Genomic DNA, 20,194 nt, shown 5'->3' with positions numbered 1-20,194 from the left:
AAAGGTAGGTAAAGAAAAGCTATGCATTCTGCCACTGAGCTATTGAGGCGACAGATTTAGTAATTATCCGTATATTTTTTGCCGACTTTGAAATGTTAGGCACATACCTAGCTACAAATATTCGATATAAATCTAATAAAATATATTAAGGTATCATTTTGCTTTTTTTGCATATTGGGTCAATGCTTTCTTCCTTGTTGCACAAAAAAAAAAAAAAAAAAAAGAAAAAAAAAAAAAAAGAAAAAAAAAACTAACCAATGGGTGAAAAAAACTGACTGTGGGAAAGTTTTGGGAAATTAAAGACTCTAGTTCAAATATCCATATAATTGACAATAAATGAGCCGCGCCATGAGAAAACCAACATAGTGGCTTTGCGACCAGCATGGATCCAGACCAGCCTGCGCATCCGCGCAGTCTGATCAGGATCCATGCTGTTCGTTTTCAAAGACAATTGCAATTAGAGAAACCGTTAGCGAACAGCATGGATCCTGACCAGACTGCGCGGATGCGCAGGCTGGTCTGGGTCCATGCTGGTCGCAAAGCCACTATGTTGATTTTCTCATGGCGCGGCTCAAATAATTCTGTCCTAAACCGCGCTTGGGATGTTAATATTAGTATTTTATGACGTTACTAAATTAGATGTTAATTGATGCAATTAAAAGGAAGAAGTCGGCTAAATTAAAGTCGTCTACAAAATGTTTTTGCCAACGTTTTATCTCTTGAGTTCAAGATCGAATGATTTCGTTATTGAACAGTGTATGGGAGGCGGTGACCGCCAAAATTAGTAAATATACAATCCATTCATAAACAAGTCAGTCAGTGCATAGCATTTCAACGCCGTCTAGTCTAAAACTCCATCCCGTCCAATATATTTGCATTCAACGCATTGTATATTGAAACCATTTAATACAAAACTTCATTTCATCCATCTAAAGATGGAACGATGCATTGAAAAACTTGTTGCGATGCACCGTAATATGAAATCATCCAACAAAACATGACACCATGCAGCTCAATGTGAAGTCATTTAACACAACGTGAGTACGTGCAGTGTAACATGAAATGATTTATTACAACTTGACGCCGTCTAATGCATATTGAAACCGCTTTGTGTAATTAAGAGCGGTGTATTAAAACTTGATGCCATGTGAAATGTAGTCATATTTCAACAGACAATGGTAGCTTTAGAATGGTTTATACAAGCTTTTATCAGCGGCATCCCATGGAGCACTCTGAACACAGGATCTTTTTCAGTCAATCAAATGTTTCTAAAAACAGCAACAACAACAACAAACAAATGTTAGATGTACATGATAATACATTTTTCAAATGACAAGTTAACCGAATATAATATTCATAACATATTTTAGGAATGACAAGTTTGTGTTGAATAATTCTGAGTCAAAAGCACCACTAATTTAAGGTAGTGGGCCTGTAATGACAATTGGCAAAGTACAATATGATATGTACCATATATTTTCGCTTATAAGACGCATTTTTAGGAGTCATGTTTCTAGTTTAGAGAGTAATGAGCATCTTATAAGCGTTTACTACAAGGAAATTAAAAGAAAAAGAAAGCCCAGATTGCATGTCCGGCGTCTTACAAGCGAGTGCGTCTTATAAAAGAAAATGGTATATGGTAATATCTTTCTATCTAGAGTAATACATATGATATATGTTGAAGTTGTATAAAGTTCAATTCAGTATATAATTTTATAGTTATTTTCTCTTTTAGGGTTATTAATATCAGTTTGTTTGTTTGTATGTTTTGGGTTTAACGCCGTTTTTTCAACAGTATTTCAGTCATGTAACGGCTTTAGTTAACCTAACCAGTGTTTCTGGATTCTGTACCAGCACAAACCTGTTCTCCGCAAGTAACTGCCAACTTCTCCACATGAATCAGAGGTGGAGGACTAATGATTTCAGAAGCAATGTCGTTTATCAAATAGTCACGGAGAACATACGCCCCGCCGTGGATCGAACTCATGACCCCGCGATCCGTAGACCAACGCTCTTACCTACTGAGCTATGCGGGCGGGCTCTATTAATATCAGAATGTAATATGTATTGAAGTTATTTTGTCTGTTTGGGTTATTAATATCTGAATGTAATATCTATTGAAGTTATTTTGTCTATTTGGGTTATTAATATCAGAATGTTATATCTATTAAAGTTATTTAGAGTCATATGTAAATTCGTTTTGGTTTATTTAGAACAGAATGTAGTGTGTATGCGCGAAAAAGCGTCGCTTTGTTTACAAACACGATCTCTTCTATATCTATTGAAGTTATTTAGATTGAAATGTATTAGCTATTTTTATAACTTTTTTTTTTCGAGCAGAGTGTGATATCTATTAAAGTTATTTGTAGCGGAATGTAATAACTATTGAAGGTTTGGAGTAACATGTAAATTCGATTAGGATTAATTAGAGTGGAATATATTTATTAAAGTTATATAAAAGTTATTTATAGAGGTAATTATACGTATTGAAGTATTCAGAGCGAAATGTAATTAAACTTATTGAGGTTATTTACATCGAAATGTAATAAGACCGACAGAAAGTTATTTAGAGCTAAATGTAATTACACCTATAGAGAATATTTAATGTTGGATGTAATTATACCTACTGAGGTTATTTAGAGCGGAATGTAATTATACCTACTGGGGCTATTTAGAGCGGAATGTAATTATACCTACTGAGGTTATTTAGAGCGGAATGTAATTATACCTACTGAGGTTATTTAGAGCGGAATGTAATTTTACCTACTGAGGTTATTTAGAGCGGTATGTCATTATACATATGGAGGTTATTTAGAGCGGTATGCAATTATACCTACTGAGGCTATTTAGAGCGGAATGTAATTAAACATACTAAGGTTATTTAGAACGGTATGTAATTATACCTTCAGAGGTTACTTAAAGCGGGATGTAATTATACCTACTGAGGTTATTTAGAGCGGAATGTAATTATACCTACTGAGGTTATTTAGAGCGGTATGTAATTATACATATTGAGGTTATTTAGAGCGGTATGCAATTATACCTACTGAGGCTATTTAGAGCGGAATGTAATTAAACATACTAAGGTTATTTAGAACGGTATGTAATTATACCTTCAGAGGTTACTTAAAGCGGGATGTAATTATACCTACTGAGGTTATTTAGAGCGGAATGTAATTATACCTACTGAGGTTATTTAGAGCGGTATGTAATTATACATATGGAGGTTATTTAGAGCGGTATGCAATTATACCTACTGAGGCTATTTAGAGCGGAATGTAATTAAACATACTAAGGTTATTTAGAACGGTATGTAATTATACCTTCAGAGGTTACTTAAAGCGGGATGTAATTATACCTACTGAGGTTATTTAGAGCGGAATGTAATTATACCTACTGAGGTTATTTAGAGCGGAATGTAATTTTACCTACTGAGGTTATTTAGAGCGGTATGTAATTATACATATGGAGGTTATTTAGAGCGGTATGCAATTATACCTACTGAGGCTATTTAGAGCGGAATGTAATTAAACATACTAAGGTTATTTAGAACGGTATGTAATTATACCTTTAGAGGTTACTTAAAGCGGGATGTAATTATGCCTACTGAGGTTATTTAGAGCGAAATGTAATTATATCTACTGAAGTTATTTAGATCGGTATGTAATTTTACTTACTGAGGTCGTTTAGAGCGGTATGTCATTATACCTACAGAGGTTATTTAGAGCGGAATGTAATTATACCTACTGAGGTTATTTAGAGCGGAATTTAGTCATACCTACTGGGTTATTAAGAGTGGAATGTAATTATACATATTGAGGTTATTTAGAGCGGAATGTAATTAAACATACTAAGGTTATTTAGAACGGTATGTAATTATACCTTTAGAGGCTACTTAAAGCGGGATGTAATTATACCTACTGAGGTTATTTAGAGCGGAATGTAATTATACCTACTGAGGTTATTTAGAGAAGAATGTTATTATACATGCTAAGGTTATTTAGAGCTGAATGTAATTATACCTATTGATGTTGTTTAGAGCGGAATGTAATTATACCTACTGAGGTTATTTAGGGCGGAATGTAATTATACCTACTGAAGTTATTTAGAGCGGAATGTAATTATATCTATTGAGATTTTTTAGAACGGAAAGTATTGCGAATGGTAATATCAAGTCCACTTAAATAATTAAAAAAAATCAATTTGAAAATTTTTCAGAGACCACTGTGCCAATTTCGGTGCTCCTAATTTTCTTGTGCACTACATCCGGAATGATCATCATCATAGCCTAGAGCTATCTGTTTATGGTAAGTTTATTTTAAGCTTAATATAAGTAACTCAGCTTTAGTTTAAAATATGTTGTAATCAAAAGAGGGCAAATTTCTCAAAGACCAGTTCAATTAGTCTTGCCTTTTAAACGAAACGGAAAAATACGGGATGTTTCAAAGGAAACGGTGGAAACAAGAAGGATTATCAGTTTTGTACGTTGTATTATTGTTTTTTCAGAAAAGATGCAATATTTTTATAATTAGTGTTATATTCAATACGTAACTCTCACGGTGCTAACTTTTATAATGAACTTTTTCATCTTTCTATTTGGACAGTACCATTAAATGTTAAAAGGAGTGCTTGCCAAAAAAAAAATACTGACTGAATTGCGAACAGAGCAGATCTTGGTCAGACTGCACCGATGTGCAGGCTGATCATAATTTACGCTAGTCACAAAGGCAGAATTGATCGTGTCCAGCGTTATGAGGGTTAAATACCTGACTTTGAAACAATTTTTGTCTATACCTTTGTCCGACTCATTTCAACGAATAAAAAATTACTGACCATTTCTGTTTTCAGAATCAATATTGGAGATGACAAAAGTCGTCAGGATCGGCAAGAGGAATGTGCTGACAATTTCCTTTAATGAAAACTAACTGTGTATAATACAAAACTGTGTAGACATATATTTACTTCATATTCCTATTTGTTACATTTTACTCACGGCCTCTCAACTGCAGTACATATGCCGCTCAACTGCAGTACATATGCCGCTCAACTGCAGTACATAACATAATTATGGAGCGGCATATGTTAAAGGCGACATACGTTATATACATTTTTTTTGTTGTAGCAATTTCTTTTTACTTTTTGTATATTGTGACTTTTTGTAATATGATGCGACTTGCATCAGAAATAATATTGACCGAGGCGGTTACCAACGTTAATTAATTTTTTTCTGGCGCACATCGCGTCGTGGTGCACAGCTGAAATTCAACAGCTGTTTTTTTATATGAACAACTCTGCAATATCACAACTTTACACTTTTCAGTATCAAAGTAGAATATTTTCAATATCTGAGGGACAATTCTGGCTAAGTAGAATTCTTTTGTTAATATCGTCAAACTCCTACGCAGTGATCTCCCTTGCCGCTACACTCTCACTGATAACTGCCAACACAACATTCACGTGACCATTATTCATCACGTGATAATCGGTAAGTTTACATGGTGGACGAAACTCCGAAGAAACGGGTTCCCCTTAATTGTTTTCTTTGTAACAGAAAGAGGTAGTATAATTTACGTGGAAAAAAGTTACCAGAATTAATGATTAAGGTAAACTTTTCGAAAACATTGGGGAAAAGTAACGAAATAATTAGATAAATTAAGAAGTGCTTATAGTGCTGCAATACTTGTGTTGAACATATATTTCATTATAATTTGTATATGTATATATCTATATTTTCTTTATTTTGGGTTTAACGCCTTTTTCAACAGTATTTCAGTCATATAACAGCGGGCAGTTAACCTAACCAGTGTCCCTGGATTCTGTACCAGTACAAACCTGATCTCCGCAAGTAACTTCAAACTTCCGGAGAACAGGTTTTTACTGGCACAGAATCCAGGAACACTGGTAAGGTTAACTGCCCGCCGTTACATGACTGAAATACTGTTGAAAAACGGCGTTAAACCCAAAACAATCAAACAACAACAAACAAAAAAATATTTTAGTTCTTGTAAATAGACTTCTTTTGTTTCATTGTGTTCTATTTCAAGCAGTCCGTAAAGTTGGGGATAAAACTTTTTAAAATTACTTGCACCAGAATTTTAAACAGGGAAATCTACATTTCTGGCCTGAAAGGGGACTAAGCCACACATTTTAGGCGAAAAATAATTTCTCTCAAAAATCCATAAAAAGCGAGTACTCCGATAGTAACTAGTAGTACAAATATATTGACATAGTATTTTTGCACGATATATTTATAAATAACCAAAGTTATTGTTACGAATGTAGTGAACTGTTGCAATGCTTTTGAAAAAATGCAAAAAATGCCCATTCTTTTTGCATTTTAACCAATATCTAACATTTATTTTCACCTACCTTATAATTGTTCAGTGTAATATATACATTTTATGACAAACTTGATGGAAATGAACAGGTTGAAAAATTTCACCCAAACTTTTGACGAATAGCTTTAAACGTTCATATCGCCGAATCATAAAACCTCTAAGCATGATTATTGTTTATATCAGTGACATGATCTTTTGATATACCGTATATTTTCACTTATAAGACGCATTATTAGGAGTCATATTTCCAGTTCAGAAAGTAAAGTAGGGAGCATCTTATTAACGTTAACTACAAAGAAATTAAAAGAAAAAGAAATCTCAGATTGCATGTCCGACATCTTATAAGCAAGTGTTTTACGAATAATCCTCATACAGATTGAATGAATCATTTCAAAATAAATGTAGATATATTGCACTTTAAGACTATCATTATACGTATATTACTTTAACATGCTTTTAAATGTAATGAACTATAATAAACTTATTATTCATATATTGATGCGCTCCTATTATTTGTTTTATGCATGTAAATAAAATCTGAAAAGTAGATCCATCGGAAGCATCGAGAACAACGCAAACAGTGAATTGCAGACTCGGTTGGATTGAGTCCGTTCATGAGCAGTTATGAAAAATGCAAGACTGCCCACGCCCCCCTAGCACCGGCTTGAGCAGTATTCAATCTTCAAATCTAAATGAGTTGAAATCAATGATCCCGAAGGACAAGAAAATATAAGTCCTCATTAAATTCACTTATTCTAACACGACCAGCGAATAACCTACATACATGTAGAGCAAAATCTATCTCGGGTTATTTTGTAATAAACCACTCGCGTGCAATGACGTCATGCGTAGCACGGTCGTAAAAATGTAGTTTCCCTTTTTTCTAACGCTAGTATGTCGTGTTAGAATCGAAATAACAAGTTCCCAAGTGTAATTTATCGTAGAATAACCCTAGTTTTTTCGTTCTTATGCGAAACAATATATCACTCAGGCCTACGACCTTCGTGATATATTCTTACGCTTAAGAACTAAAAACACGGGTTATTCTACGATAAACCACACTTGGGAACTTATTATTTCTTAATTATACGCCAGAAAAATACATATCATTTACGTATATATTATACATACGTCATCTTGGTACGAACTGGACACATGAGTGAACTTTGGTTAAACAACTAGATGGTCAATAAAGAGGACTAGTGTTCAATTCAGCGCTAGGCACTGGAATCATAAAATTTCTCAACGATACTGTACAGATTATAACCCATGAGGGGCAAGAAAGTCGTGTATCGGCGCTGTACACCGGGAATGTTAAAGAACCAGACTGCCTATTAATAAAGAACTAGGCTGTGTAATCCACTGCCTTACCCTTGCATCGACTAATAGGGTCTTAACACTTGGTTTTGCAGTAACTCTGTGATTCCAGCAGGTATGCAAATTTTGATTCCATACCTCATGTTTTTATTTCGATGTAAATGAAATGTGGAACCAAAATTTGCAGTCCTATTTGGCGCCATATAACCTATACTGTGTTGGTGCGCCGTAAAACCCAAATAAATAAAAAAAGAACTAGGCTGTGTAACAACATCCAAATTGTAGACAACTAACTTTAATGCTACAAATAATCACCAGTTTTCGGACGCGTAGACAACTAACTTTAATGCTACCAATTATCACCAGTTTTCGGACGTGCAGACAACTAACTTTAATGCTACCAATTATCACCATTTTTCGGACGCATAGACAACTAACTTTAATGCTACCAATTATCACCAGTTTTCGGACGCGTAGACAACTAACTTTAATGCTACCAATTATCACCAGTTTTCGGACGCGTAGACAACTACCTTTAACGCTACAGTAAAGCTTTCATCATCAAAATTCCCCTGAATAATGTGTTATATCGGTGTGTTCCGAATAAAATACCGATGTAATCGGTCAACATCAATGAAGGATTACGTTTTGTTCTTCTTTTTTTATTGCTTGTTTTCATGTTTTTATGTCTGAAGTATGCATAAAATACTCTTATTAATACCATACCAGCAACCAGCCGGAGAATGCTGAAACCAGCCGGAGAATGCCGAAACTAGCTGGAGAAGGCCAAAACTAGCCGGAGAATGCCGAAACTAGCTGGAGAATGCCGAAATACCATACGAATAAGAAACATAATAATAAATGGGAAAATAGTATGTTAATCAGAAATGACATTTGGCTAGAATGCGATTAAGTATTAAACATTTCTCTCATTCTCTACCTCTCTTTCTCCCCCCCCCCCCCCCCCCCCATGTAATAACATTTTATTTACAATTTCCTAACATTTAGCGGAAAGTCTTAATGGTAGTTTCACCCCTTCACATTTATCATTCATAGTTGTTTTAACCTATTCAGTCGTTTGGAAAGATGGCACTAGTGCGTCAAATGAAACTTTAACTTTCTGTCCCGAAGTATCAAGAGCAACAGCCGGATAAAGAGACCTCCGTGTACGTAGAAACTTTTCCCCTACCTGAAACAGACAAAATCAATGTAAAACACGAGTAGTCACATTGTACATGGATCACATTGTGTCCAAAATTTGTCAGTGATAAAGAAGACATATACCGATGTCGTAAACATAGGTTTTATTTTCGGTGTACCGTATATTTTTGCTTATAAGACGCATTATTAGGAGTCATATTTCCAGTTCAGGGAGTGGGGAGCATCTTATGAGCGTGTACTACAAGGAAATTAAAATAAAGAAAATCCAAGATTGCGTGTCAGCCGTCTTATAAGCGATTGCGTCTTATAAGCAAAAATATACTGTAAGATCAATCATGTTTCGTTCACAAAGTAAACACTTAACACAACATTTGGACAGGTTTGGCGTAACCGCTAGCAAAAATGTAAGATTTAGTGTTTACGGGTGAAAGATATTTCGATACTACATGTAAAATAACCAAGCTTTTTTTTTCTTGTCTTGTCAGAGGTTTTTTGATTAATTTTAAACAATTTTGTGGTTCTGTCTCAGTGAAGAATATATTATATTTTTACTTTGAAAATACCGCACATGTTTTTCATTCAAATATTTCAATAATTCACTGAAATATATGTAATATCTTTTATTATTTTGGAACAGGATGTCGGTCACATATTAAACTTATAATACTTTACAAGAATGATTTCTGATTCAAAGTAGATTATAATTTGATTTTTGCAATTTCAAACTAGTTTGATGTACAACATCAACTTATAATCAACAGCGTGTGATTCGGTAAGATATATTTTGACTAACAAATGCAATAGAGACATATATTTATATAATAACTGTTGTTTTATTTTAATGAAATAAAATGTCGTTTTCGATTAACTTAAACATAATAATATAGGTATTTGTATTTACATTTAAATTTATACTAAACACTTCTACGTATTCTTCCAAGTGGTAGCACTTTTTCTTTGTCGCTACAATCAAATTGACGTGTGTGATTTGACATACACATGACTTACTTGTATCATAGCAGAATATGAAATTAGTTTGCGCTGATGGATAATAATCGTTTCATTAGAATAATTAGTTTGCGCTGATGGATAATAATCGTATCATTAGAATAATTAGTTTGCGCTGATGGATAACAATCGTATCATTAGAATAATTAGCTTGCGCTGATGGATAACAATCGTATCATTAGAATAATTAGTTTGCGCTGATGGATAACAATCGTATCATTAGAATAATTAGTTTGCGCTGATGGATAACAATCGTATCATTAGAATAATTAGTTCGCGCTGATGGATAACAATCGTATCATTAGAATAATTAGTTCGCGCTGATGGATAACAATCGTATCATTAGAATAATTAGTTCGCGCTGATGGATAACAATCGTATCATTAGAATAATTAGTTCGCGCTGATGGATAACAATCGTATCATTAGAATAATTAGTTTGCGCTGATGGATAACAATCGTATCATTAGAATACGCAGACTTTTGACTACCAAAGTAGCGGACATTTTTCATTATTTTTAAAAATGGCAGAAGACAGATGAGCTACCTTCCGTCCATTTATGGCAAAGAAAACGTTCACTCCCAAAAGTGTTTTGCTAGTAATTCCACACCCAATTGTGTCATTTTTACGGCATGGTTGTCCTAACAATTCTCCTCCAGAGGTATTTTCAATGAAAACGCTAAAATAAGAAGAAAGTTAACAATGAATGTTACAAAAATATATTTAAATGCCTAAATTAAGAACAAAGTTAACAATGAATGTTACAAAAATATATTTAAATGCCTACCTGAAATTAATATAGTCTATAAGTTGTCTATCTCCATTAAATCATTAAATAAGTATTATCATTTCATTCTTTTTTGAAATTCTATTCTCAGTATTTCATCTTGTGCAGTATGAAATCTAGTCATGGTACTTTCTGTTTCGCTCTTACATCTCAATGTAATTATATACTTATTTGTTAAAGACTCACCACGACCTAGTGATCTACATTTTTCACCCACAAAAACTTCATAAAAAGTCATTCTTATAATACAGGTAATATAGCGCTATACTACAAGTTTTCAGGTGGACAATAAAGGCCCTTCCTAAATAAATGTGTTTTCACAACTTCATCTGCAAACTTATTCAGTCAATCTCTTTTCAGCATGGTTTTAAGGTAGTTCTGCACGTTTGGATCGAATTTCTTCTACAATGTAGAATTTGATTAAACTCTGATTTTTCAAACAATCAGAATATACCTAGAAAATTCAGCAAATAAAAAAGATAGGGTCGTTACTTGAGTTTTTGCTGGACTGATTTGAAAATTTTAGACCTCGCGCAATATTTCATAATGGGAGTCTATGGGAAAATCATAACTTTCATAACATTTTCGCGAATATATTTTTTTCTACCAAGTAGATTTTTATGAAACTTCTCACAGTTGTAAATATACACATGACCTATAATTTGCTGAAATAAAATGTATAGGTCCGTGTGCTTATTTTTGAGACATATGACCATAATGAAAGTGAACCGGACATTTCACGCTAATTTCAAGACATTAATTTGAATTTTTTAACGTGTCATATGTTTAAATATCATATTTTGACTTTAGAAATATAGCAACAGTGCCATTGTAATAAATCTACTCAAAGGTTTTGATTAATTCATTAAATGATTTTAGATTTACGTAGGACGAATACAGGCTTCATTCAACGTTTTTCGGATAAATGGCGTTACGCCATCACTTACGATTTATCGAACGTACAGAAATTTAACTAAATACACTGATTTCCGTACATATTGCTACATTTATTCAATAAAATGTTAAGACATTAAACACATTGTCTTGGCCTAATATATGTTACTGTCAATCTGAAACTAAATTCTTGTATAATCTCATATTTTTCATGCAAATCATGTATAATTACTATCATGGAAATACAAAAGAATACAGTTATTTTGTGGTGCGTCTTTAACACACACATTAACCTTTATATTGATTTTATAGTTATGTCTTCCAAAAAGTCAGTCACAAACTACTATCAATTTCAGTAGAATGTAAAAAAGTGTACACTAACCATCCATCATCTGTATGGTATCCGACTGAACTTTTTCCCCATCCTGGAAAGTATTGTTCTGGGTAGTCTTTAGGAACAAGGCCTATCCCTGTAATAAAGATATTATTTTGTTTTAAGTTTTGAATTACATTATTCTGAATCATTATAACAAAGGACGTACACGTAGCAACGTCCAAACTGGCCTTTAAATGGTAATCAACGTTTTACAATAACAAGCATTTTATAGTAGGATAGGACGAAGTAACTTTAACATATTAAATGTATAAAAGTTAAAAAAAAAAGAAATGGCACGGACCGAGGGGAATCGTGTCCCCCCACTCCCCATTTTGATGAGAAGTGACCTAAACGCATCAGAGATGCACCTTACTATTTTGGCAATAATATTTTTCTCAATATTTTGACCCAGAAACGCACCAGAGGCCACCAGTTTTTACATGTATTTCAAACTTTTCCAGGGGGACACCCCCCTGATCTTGTTCCCAATCAAGAAGGGAGTAACCCCTCAATTACCTCATAATTTAGATCTAAAATGCCCCAGAGGCCACCATTTTGTGTCTGTATTTCAAAAATTTCAAAGGGGGGGGGGGGGAGTCCCCTGAACTCCCTAAGATAAGGAGAGTACCCTAACCAGTAAATGCACCAGCGGCCACAATTTCATACCTGTATTTAAAAATTTCCATCCGTACAGTCTGATTAAAATCTGCACTTATCACTATTCAGTCATTAATAACAAAATAACTTTATTCTTTTGTATTTCCATGATGGTACGTATACATGATTTGCATGAAAAATTGAAACATACAAGTACCTAGTAACAAACAGACAGTGATATATATTAGACTAACACAATGTGTTTAATGCCTAAACAACGAATTAAATTAATGTAGTAGTACCCACCGTGTTTAATGTGAGTTTAGATCACACAGTAGAAAGTTATGAGTGTATGTTTTAAAAAATATTCTGAAAAGAGATTGACTGAAAATAATTTTCAGATGAAGTTGAAGAAAACCATTTTTCAGAGTTGGCCTAAATCTGTCCACCCGTCATCTTGTAACATCCGTGCAGTCTGATCATGGTCTGCACTATTCGCTATTTAGTCAGTAAATTTTCAGCAAACTTCTTTTCAAATGATAAATGGTACTGCCAAAACTGAATGATGGACCAGTCCATTATAGAAATTTAGCGATATTGCGCTATACATAAATTTGAATTTCTAGACCTCTACGCCAAATTTAAAATACAACTTCTATATGTATCTATCAACATATCAGTGATCATGTTTCTATATAATTTCATGTGAAGTATTCTTTCTGTATTCTCAAAAAGATATTATTAGCATGGGATGTTATGCAACATATGCCTTCCCCCATGTTACAAAAAAAACCCAGCTGAATTTTAGATAAACTTTATTGCTTTAGATTATATTGTCATCAACAGAATCGATTGGTAGACAACATCGGAATATATTCGTCCTTTTTGACAGACCATGTAATGTGACTGACCTCATGAAAAGCAACTACCGTATATTTTCGCTTATAAGACGCACTCGCTTATAAGACGGCGGACATGCAATCTGGGATTTCTTTTTCTTTTAATTTCCTTGCAGTAAACGCTCATAAGATGATCTCCACTCTCTGAACTGGACACATGTCTCCTAATAATGCATTTTTAAGGGAAAATATAAGGGCATATTACTTTGGGTCAGTAGCTTTTGCCCTCATGCCGCTTTGTAGAAATCCTACTGTAAATTACTGTAAAAAAAAAAAAAAAACAACATCAGAGATTTATTTTAGCCTGCCGACGGCAAGTAATTCTGCCTTTTGGACCAGTCCAGACCAAGATCAGCCTTCATATGGTCTGCGCTGTCCGCTATTCAGTCAGTAAATTTTCAGTGAACACCGCCTCTTCGATTAATAAACTGTTCTGCTCAAACTGAATAACAGGCCAGTCCATTTTTAAAATTTAGCAGGGTAAAAGTTAAAGGTAATAAGATATTCACTAGGTTGACATGATTATTTGTTTCTCACCTACAGAACTGTCGTTGCCACCACTTCTAATTATCTTGACTTCAAAGTAACTCCCATTCGTCATTTTGACATCACGTATGTACACACCATTATCATCCTGCAGAGCGTTGTCATGAGTAAAACTAAAACAATTAATCATTAGTTATCTATTTTTACACAAAAATGATATTAAAATTATAGTTATTGCATATTTCATAGTGACCATGACGCTGCACTAACAGAGAAATAACTATCTTTACTTTCTGTATTTTCTCCTTTTCACTGCCGTTTGTAACGAAGTAAAACTGAAATGGGAGAAAAGAAACTGTTGCTATGAGGAGTTAGACGCTCGTCAAAGGTGCCGTTCTTGGTGGTTATACTGTACTTGATAATCTAGATGTTACAGAAGTAATAATTTATGATTCGTGAATACCAAATCTATATCTTTCGGATTAAAACAAAAATATATAACATTACATAAATGCATTAAAATTTAATTTACAAGATCATTAGAAAACATTACATACCTAAGATGATCACCATCTACATGAATGTTGTCAGTTCTGAGTTTCCGGTCCAATAAACTCTGAAAAAAGTCATAGAAAATAAATGAGTTATCTCTATAAACCATTTTTCAAAACTGATTTCAATAACAGATATACGCCCTGAAGAAGCCTGAAATTTAGCAGGATGTTGTATATGTTATTACTTTAATGTACCTCTTAAATAATGAATTGTTCAAATTTTTTTTTTCACAAACAACAACTGATTTATACGAATGAAACGTGCTTGTACGGGGAAAAGCACATTGTCCCAGGAGGATTTTTTTATTTTAATAATCGTCTGATGTAGCGAATTTAAAGGAGTTCATCACAATATTTTGTGCGCAGCTCAATCGCGCAGCAAGCGATAACCACTGTAAAGTTCAGGATTCGCCGCCTAAAGTGCATAATTGTCGGATATGCAGTGCACTCGCGCAAAAAAATATCGTATGTACTGACAATATAGGTCGTGCATCCATATTTTACCTTTAAAAGAGATGGTGTTTTATTGGAGGAGTAGTCGTAGGAAGTGCTCGAATCAAATACATTGTGGACAGCCAATTTGAAAGTAAACTATTTCGTCCAGTAATGATGCAGCCGACTCCAAGTCAAATAAAAATCCAGAAAATTTTAACGTAGATCTATCTCCTTCAAGTTCAAATGTGACTTCCTAAAAATGTTGTTATACTTTTTGTGCCCCATCCCGCATTTCACGTAGTAAGACCAGAGTTATGGCCCTTGACAGTCAAATTGTACATAAACGGTCTAAACATTTGTGTCGCATATGCCTCAAAAGTATATGCGCCAAGAGTCATGAAACCACACAAGAATTAAATTAAGCATGCGAAGTTGTGCACCAGTGCTTTATTTGAGGTTTCACTAAGTAAAAACAGATTTATGTCCCTTGACGTGGTCAAATATATACGTAAATGGCATGTGAAAGCTTGTGTAGCACGTATCTCAAAAAGTATTTGACATAGAGGCATGTAACCTTAAAGGAACATTATTTCGCATGTGAGTAAGAAAACTGGTTAAGAAACTGATAATAACATTGTGCAGTTTGTTTTGTAAGAAAAAAAATGTAAATAATTTTTAGGTGGGTGGGGTAATGAAAAAATACTTTTGTGGGTGGAGTGAATATTTTTTAATTTTTCTTGAAAACAAGCACGGGTTGATATTTTTTTTTTGGTTTAGATTTTTTTGTCTTAGTTCTAGCTTACATAATATAAAATTTAGTAAAATTCTGTCCGCTAGATTTTTCATATCATTAAGAAATACTTCGTGTTTTTATCAGATTCAGATACTTTCGACATCTGTCAAGAGTAATTTTTCTGAGTTAATATATCTATATGTTGACATTTTATGCATAGTTATAGTGGTTTCATTAATTGTGATGCATAAACAATAACATCAGAGTGAAACTTTGAATAAATAGTTGTTTGCAGTAGTTTTATTATGACATGTATGTATTGTTTCTTCAGACAAAAATACCGATTTGGTTTTCTGAATAAACTTTGAATATTGAAAAAAGAAGCACGGGTACCTATCATTTTTATTTTTTATTTTAACTTGTCATACATCAATCTATAAATATGCAAAGTTACAAAAAATTCTGTCCGCTAGAAATAATTGTGAAAAACATCTTTAAGAACATTTTAACTTACTCACACAATGTAACTGTATACAATCTGACAAGTTCAGCCCATAGGGAAATTTATCAAATGTCTTCCAATGGGAAAGTCATTTTCCGATGGGAAAGTGAATTTCCCATGGGAAAAGACCGCATTTCTATGGGAAAATAGCATTTCCCATGGGAAAGTTAAGTTTTTAATGTTGACTGCTGCTTTGTTAATGGCATAAAATCAAATTGGAAAGTATGGCGTGCATGAGAATTTGAAGTACTTTACTTCTGTGAAAGAATTTTTAAGATAGCGTGTACAGAAGTACTTATTGGGCGTGGCAAATTAAAATTGGCGGCCATTCTTAAGGGAGTGTATCAGACAAAGATTTACCGGACGTTTGCGTACGCGTATCTGTATGATGTAGCTACCTCTCAAATTCTCAATAATGCATTATGTCAGGTGTGTCCGAGGTTTATGATTAAATTTAAGTTCTTTCTATATTTTATAATGTATTTAATCCTGTACTGTTTTATTATAATGCCACCATATAAAACAATAACTGATGTACAAACAGTGCATAAGACTCTCCAATTCTAAAGCCTTCTCATTCTTTAGCATACCGCTGAATACACGGGAATCTTATAGACGAGTCGGCGGAGAGTAGGTACGAAATCACGACCTCTAAAGTCATAGGTCTGCGTTCGCTCCGAGTTTACCATCCAAAGCTAACTAGAGCTATCTTGATAGTTTATAAAAACCAAACATCATGAAAGTATTAACGTATAATTTTATGATAATGCTGCCATCAATAACAAAGCTATTTCACAGGAGTATTGCATTGCTTCAGCTCGAGTTTTTGTTTTAAGCAAATTAATGTATGGACTTCCTTACACTCAAATGCCTTTATATTCGAAATTAGGCCTAAATATTTGTCTGTTTCCGGTATCCCGACCTACCCTAAATTTTTGACCCGGCCTTAAAATTGTTTTTCAACTTCTTAACAGAAAGTTGCAAAAACTGCACTTTTTACGCTTTAAACATGGTCAGTGATGTAAGAAATAAACTTACTGCTGCTATAAAGGCATAACCCCTTTATTTGTATTCATTTTTGAGACAAAAAAATAACTTCTTTAAAGCCCCGCTTAATAACCCCCCCCCCCCCCCCCCCCCCAAAAAAAAAAAAAATTAAAATAAATAAAAAACCCCTACCTACCCTGTTTTTTGAGCATGATACCGTTTATAGGCCTTACTTTACCTGAGCTTTAGACACATTGACTGTTTCCTGCTTTATCGCCTTTTCTGGGATAAGTGAACTGTGTTCACGCTTTCCAGCTGCAACAAATTCAAGCAAGACAATAAATATATGAGCCGCGCCATGAGAACATAAATCAACATAGTGGCTTTGCGACCAGCATGGTTCGGTAATGGTTTCTCTAATTACAATAGGCTTTGAAAACGAACAGCATGGATCCTGGCCAGTCTACGAAGATGCGCAGGCTGGTCTGGATCCATGCTGGTCGCAAAGCCACTATTTTTCTCACGGCGCGGCTCATATGTTGACAATAACTTGAAGAAGGTGTTATATATTATTTTAAGTTTCCTTTTATTATATTTTTCTTTGAATCAATAGCAAAATGAAAACGAATCAATGCATCTTGAAGGCCAAGTAATTTTCAAATACATGTAGAAATAAATCATTACCAATAAAGTAAGAGATTATCTAACTGGAATATCTTGAAAGGGAACAAGAATCTTTCATTCAATCATTTTACTGGCCAAAGAATATCTGTACACATAATCAAGAGATCTACCTATTGAACCAAGGTGGACTGGTTTGTTAAAAAGTATAAATGCAGCAAAAAATGCAAAAAAAAAAAAAAAAAAAAAAAAAAAAAATACAAAATCATTTGAAAGAAATCTACGCTATACAAAAATAGTTGGAAACAGTAACTGTAAAATATGTAGTATTCAAATCGTATTTTACCATCTACTTCATCGCAGCTAGTACTACGTTGAATAAGACCAATTAGGTTGCATTTTACCATCGCACTTTCAATTTGTTCACTTCTTTTAAAATTGTAAGCTTCCGCTTTATTCTGATCCTCAGTTGCATCCATTTTCTTTTTAATGCTTCTCAATTTCTGTTGAAGCTGTATTGACGTAACAAATAATTTGTTTGGTTGATTCCTCTGAGACTCTAGCATCTCTTTAGTTGAGGATATTTCGTGTCTTATAACAAGCGCCTCTTTCTCAAGCATACTTAAAGAATCATCATTATTTGATTTGATATCGGCTACTTGGTTACATATGTCACTCGTAAGTTTATTTACATGATTGACGATTTCATCTCGAAATGCTTCCGCATCCTCAATAAATTGTTCATATACAGTCTCGGTTACTTTTCTGTTTGTTTGTATTGATGACAGACATTCTTCAATTTGATTACTACAACTTTCTATATCCTTGAGAACGTTTTCGAACTCTTTGCTGTCTTTAAAAATGATTGCCTTGTCAGGAATATACACTACATTACAAGCTTTATGTTCAAGAACCATGCAGTCTCCGCAACCAACCTGTCCGTGAGTCGGACAATAGAACTTTATCAACTTTTTGAAGTGCTGCCGACATTTTTCTAATCCTTTGTCGGATGCGCTGGCTTTCTGTGGTACACTACCACTGTTTCTGTGATCGAGTAATTCGTGATCTTTACAAAATTTTCCCTTACGATGATGACGGAAGCAAGTGGAACACATGTATTCCTCACATTGTCGACACCATCCGTCAGCAGCCGTATTTTTACAGTCATCCTCACACGGTTTACAGACGTTTTCTATATATCCCTTCGATCCTTGCTCACAAGTTTTACGTCCAGATACCTCCATATTTTATCACAAAAATTAATACAGTTTTATCAAATGAAAAGTAGAAATGTGGGTTTTTCCAAAATTATGAGGTTATCTTACGTATACACGTTCTGACACTTTAAACTTCTTTGTAGATACAGTAAACACCGCGTTATCGCCAGTCTGCGAATACACTTTGAAAACAAAATTAATTATAATGTAGGTCCTGATTTTGTTTTTGTTTATCAAATACACGACTTCAGAAATAGTCAAATTTTTATACTCAATATTATTTTATCCTTCATATTGAAAGACAAACCTGTCTGTACAGACTACCCTTGGTAAATTAAAACAGTTGTCTTTTTCGACAGGTGATCCCTCAACGGAGGTAAATTTACACTATTTATCGCTAAACGGAAAGAGAAAATAGTGGTCTTTAGCATCAGGGTTTATAGTTATCTTTTTTTTTATCTATTCGGAGGTTTGCTTCGCAACAGGTTTGACAGCATTGACCTTTAAATTTCTAAGATGGGTTAATCTATCATTCAGTTTGGGTAATACCATTACAGTAGGCTAAAGGTTAACAAAGCGAACAAAATTTGAAAAATGCACTGCTAAAATGCTATATGATTTACTTGTAGTAGGCTTGTAACCATCTCCTTTTGTAAAAAGAAATTTACCTGTCAGGTATAGTAGTCGCAACTTGACCGCGATGGTTGACCTTAGGCTGATTATTTATATCGATTATTTCATTGTAGAAATAAGGGGTGCTTAGGGTAGCCGTATATATTATATGGAATTAGTTTGTATACAGTATAGTTTTTTTTAAACTTTCCAATACACTAATTCAAATTTACACAAATTTATATTTCCATTTTCTCGTGCAGCTCGCGTTTTTAAATGCAAAGAGATTAAGTGTTTTACGTACACTCCTTTTTTACTAATAGGTTGTACCTCTTTATGTATTATAATACAAAGGTCAACCATCGGGGTCAAGTTGCGTCCACTATAACAATTGTTTTCGAAATGACAATTAAAGTTTACACAGTCATCGACGTACGATTATGGTTTGTTGATTAATAACAACGTATCAAAATGATTAATGTTTCTGAATGCAGCACTATAAATCAAACATGTATCTTCCAAATAAATAAACCTGTAAAATACCGTTAAATGTGTACCATTATAAAACGGTCTTACTATAAGACCTAACAAAAGTTATTTTGGTCGGGAAAACCTCGATTTGTCGATTTCATCGTGGCCAGGAGAAAAATCTTTCAAATTTAATTTTATG

The 20,194-nt window shown here is 33.9% G+C and overlaps 1 protein-coding gene across 1 annotated transcript; it reads right to left on the bottom strand.

The window, feature by feature from the left end:
• Positions 1–7,414: 7,414 nt before the first annotated feature.
• Positions 7,415–19,572, bottom strand: LOC123542696 (uncharacterized). Its single transcript, XM_045328652.2, has 7 exons — positions 18,042–19,572; positions 17,313–17,389; positions 14,421–14,479; positions 13,915–14,036; positions 11,888–11,975; positions 10,371–10,503; positions 7,415–8,844 (listed from the first exon to the last, which is right to left on the bottom strand). The coding sequence occupies exons 1-7, from the start codon at positions 18,937–18,939 to the stop codon at positions 8,722–8,724; spliced, it is 1,500 nt and encodes a 499-aa protein (XP_045184587.2). The 5' UTR covers positions 18,940–19,572; the 3' UTR covers positions 7,415–8,721.
• Between the last annotated feature and the right edge of the window lie 622 nt (positions 19,573–20,194).

This window comes from Mercenaria mercenaria, chromosome 19, assembly GCF_021730395.1.
Source record: "Mercenaria mercenaria strain notata chromosome 19, MADL_Memer_1, whole genome shotgun sequence".
Classification (NCBI taxonomy): domain Eukaryota; kingdom Metazoa; phylum Mollusca; class Bivalvia; order Venerida; family Veneridae; genus Mercenaria; species Mercenaria mercenaria.
Note: the sequence above shows the minus strand (reverse complement) of the source record. Positions and strands in the feature narration are given on the sequence as shown.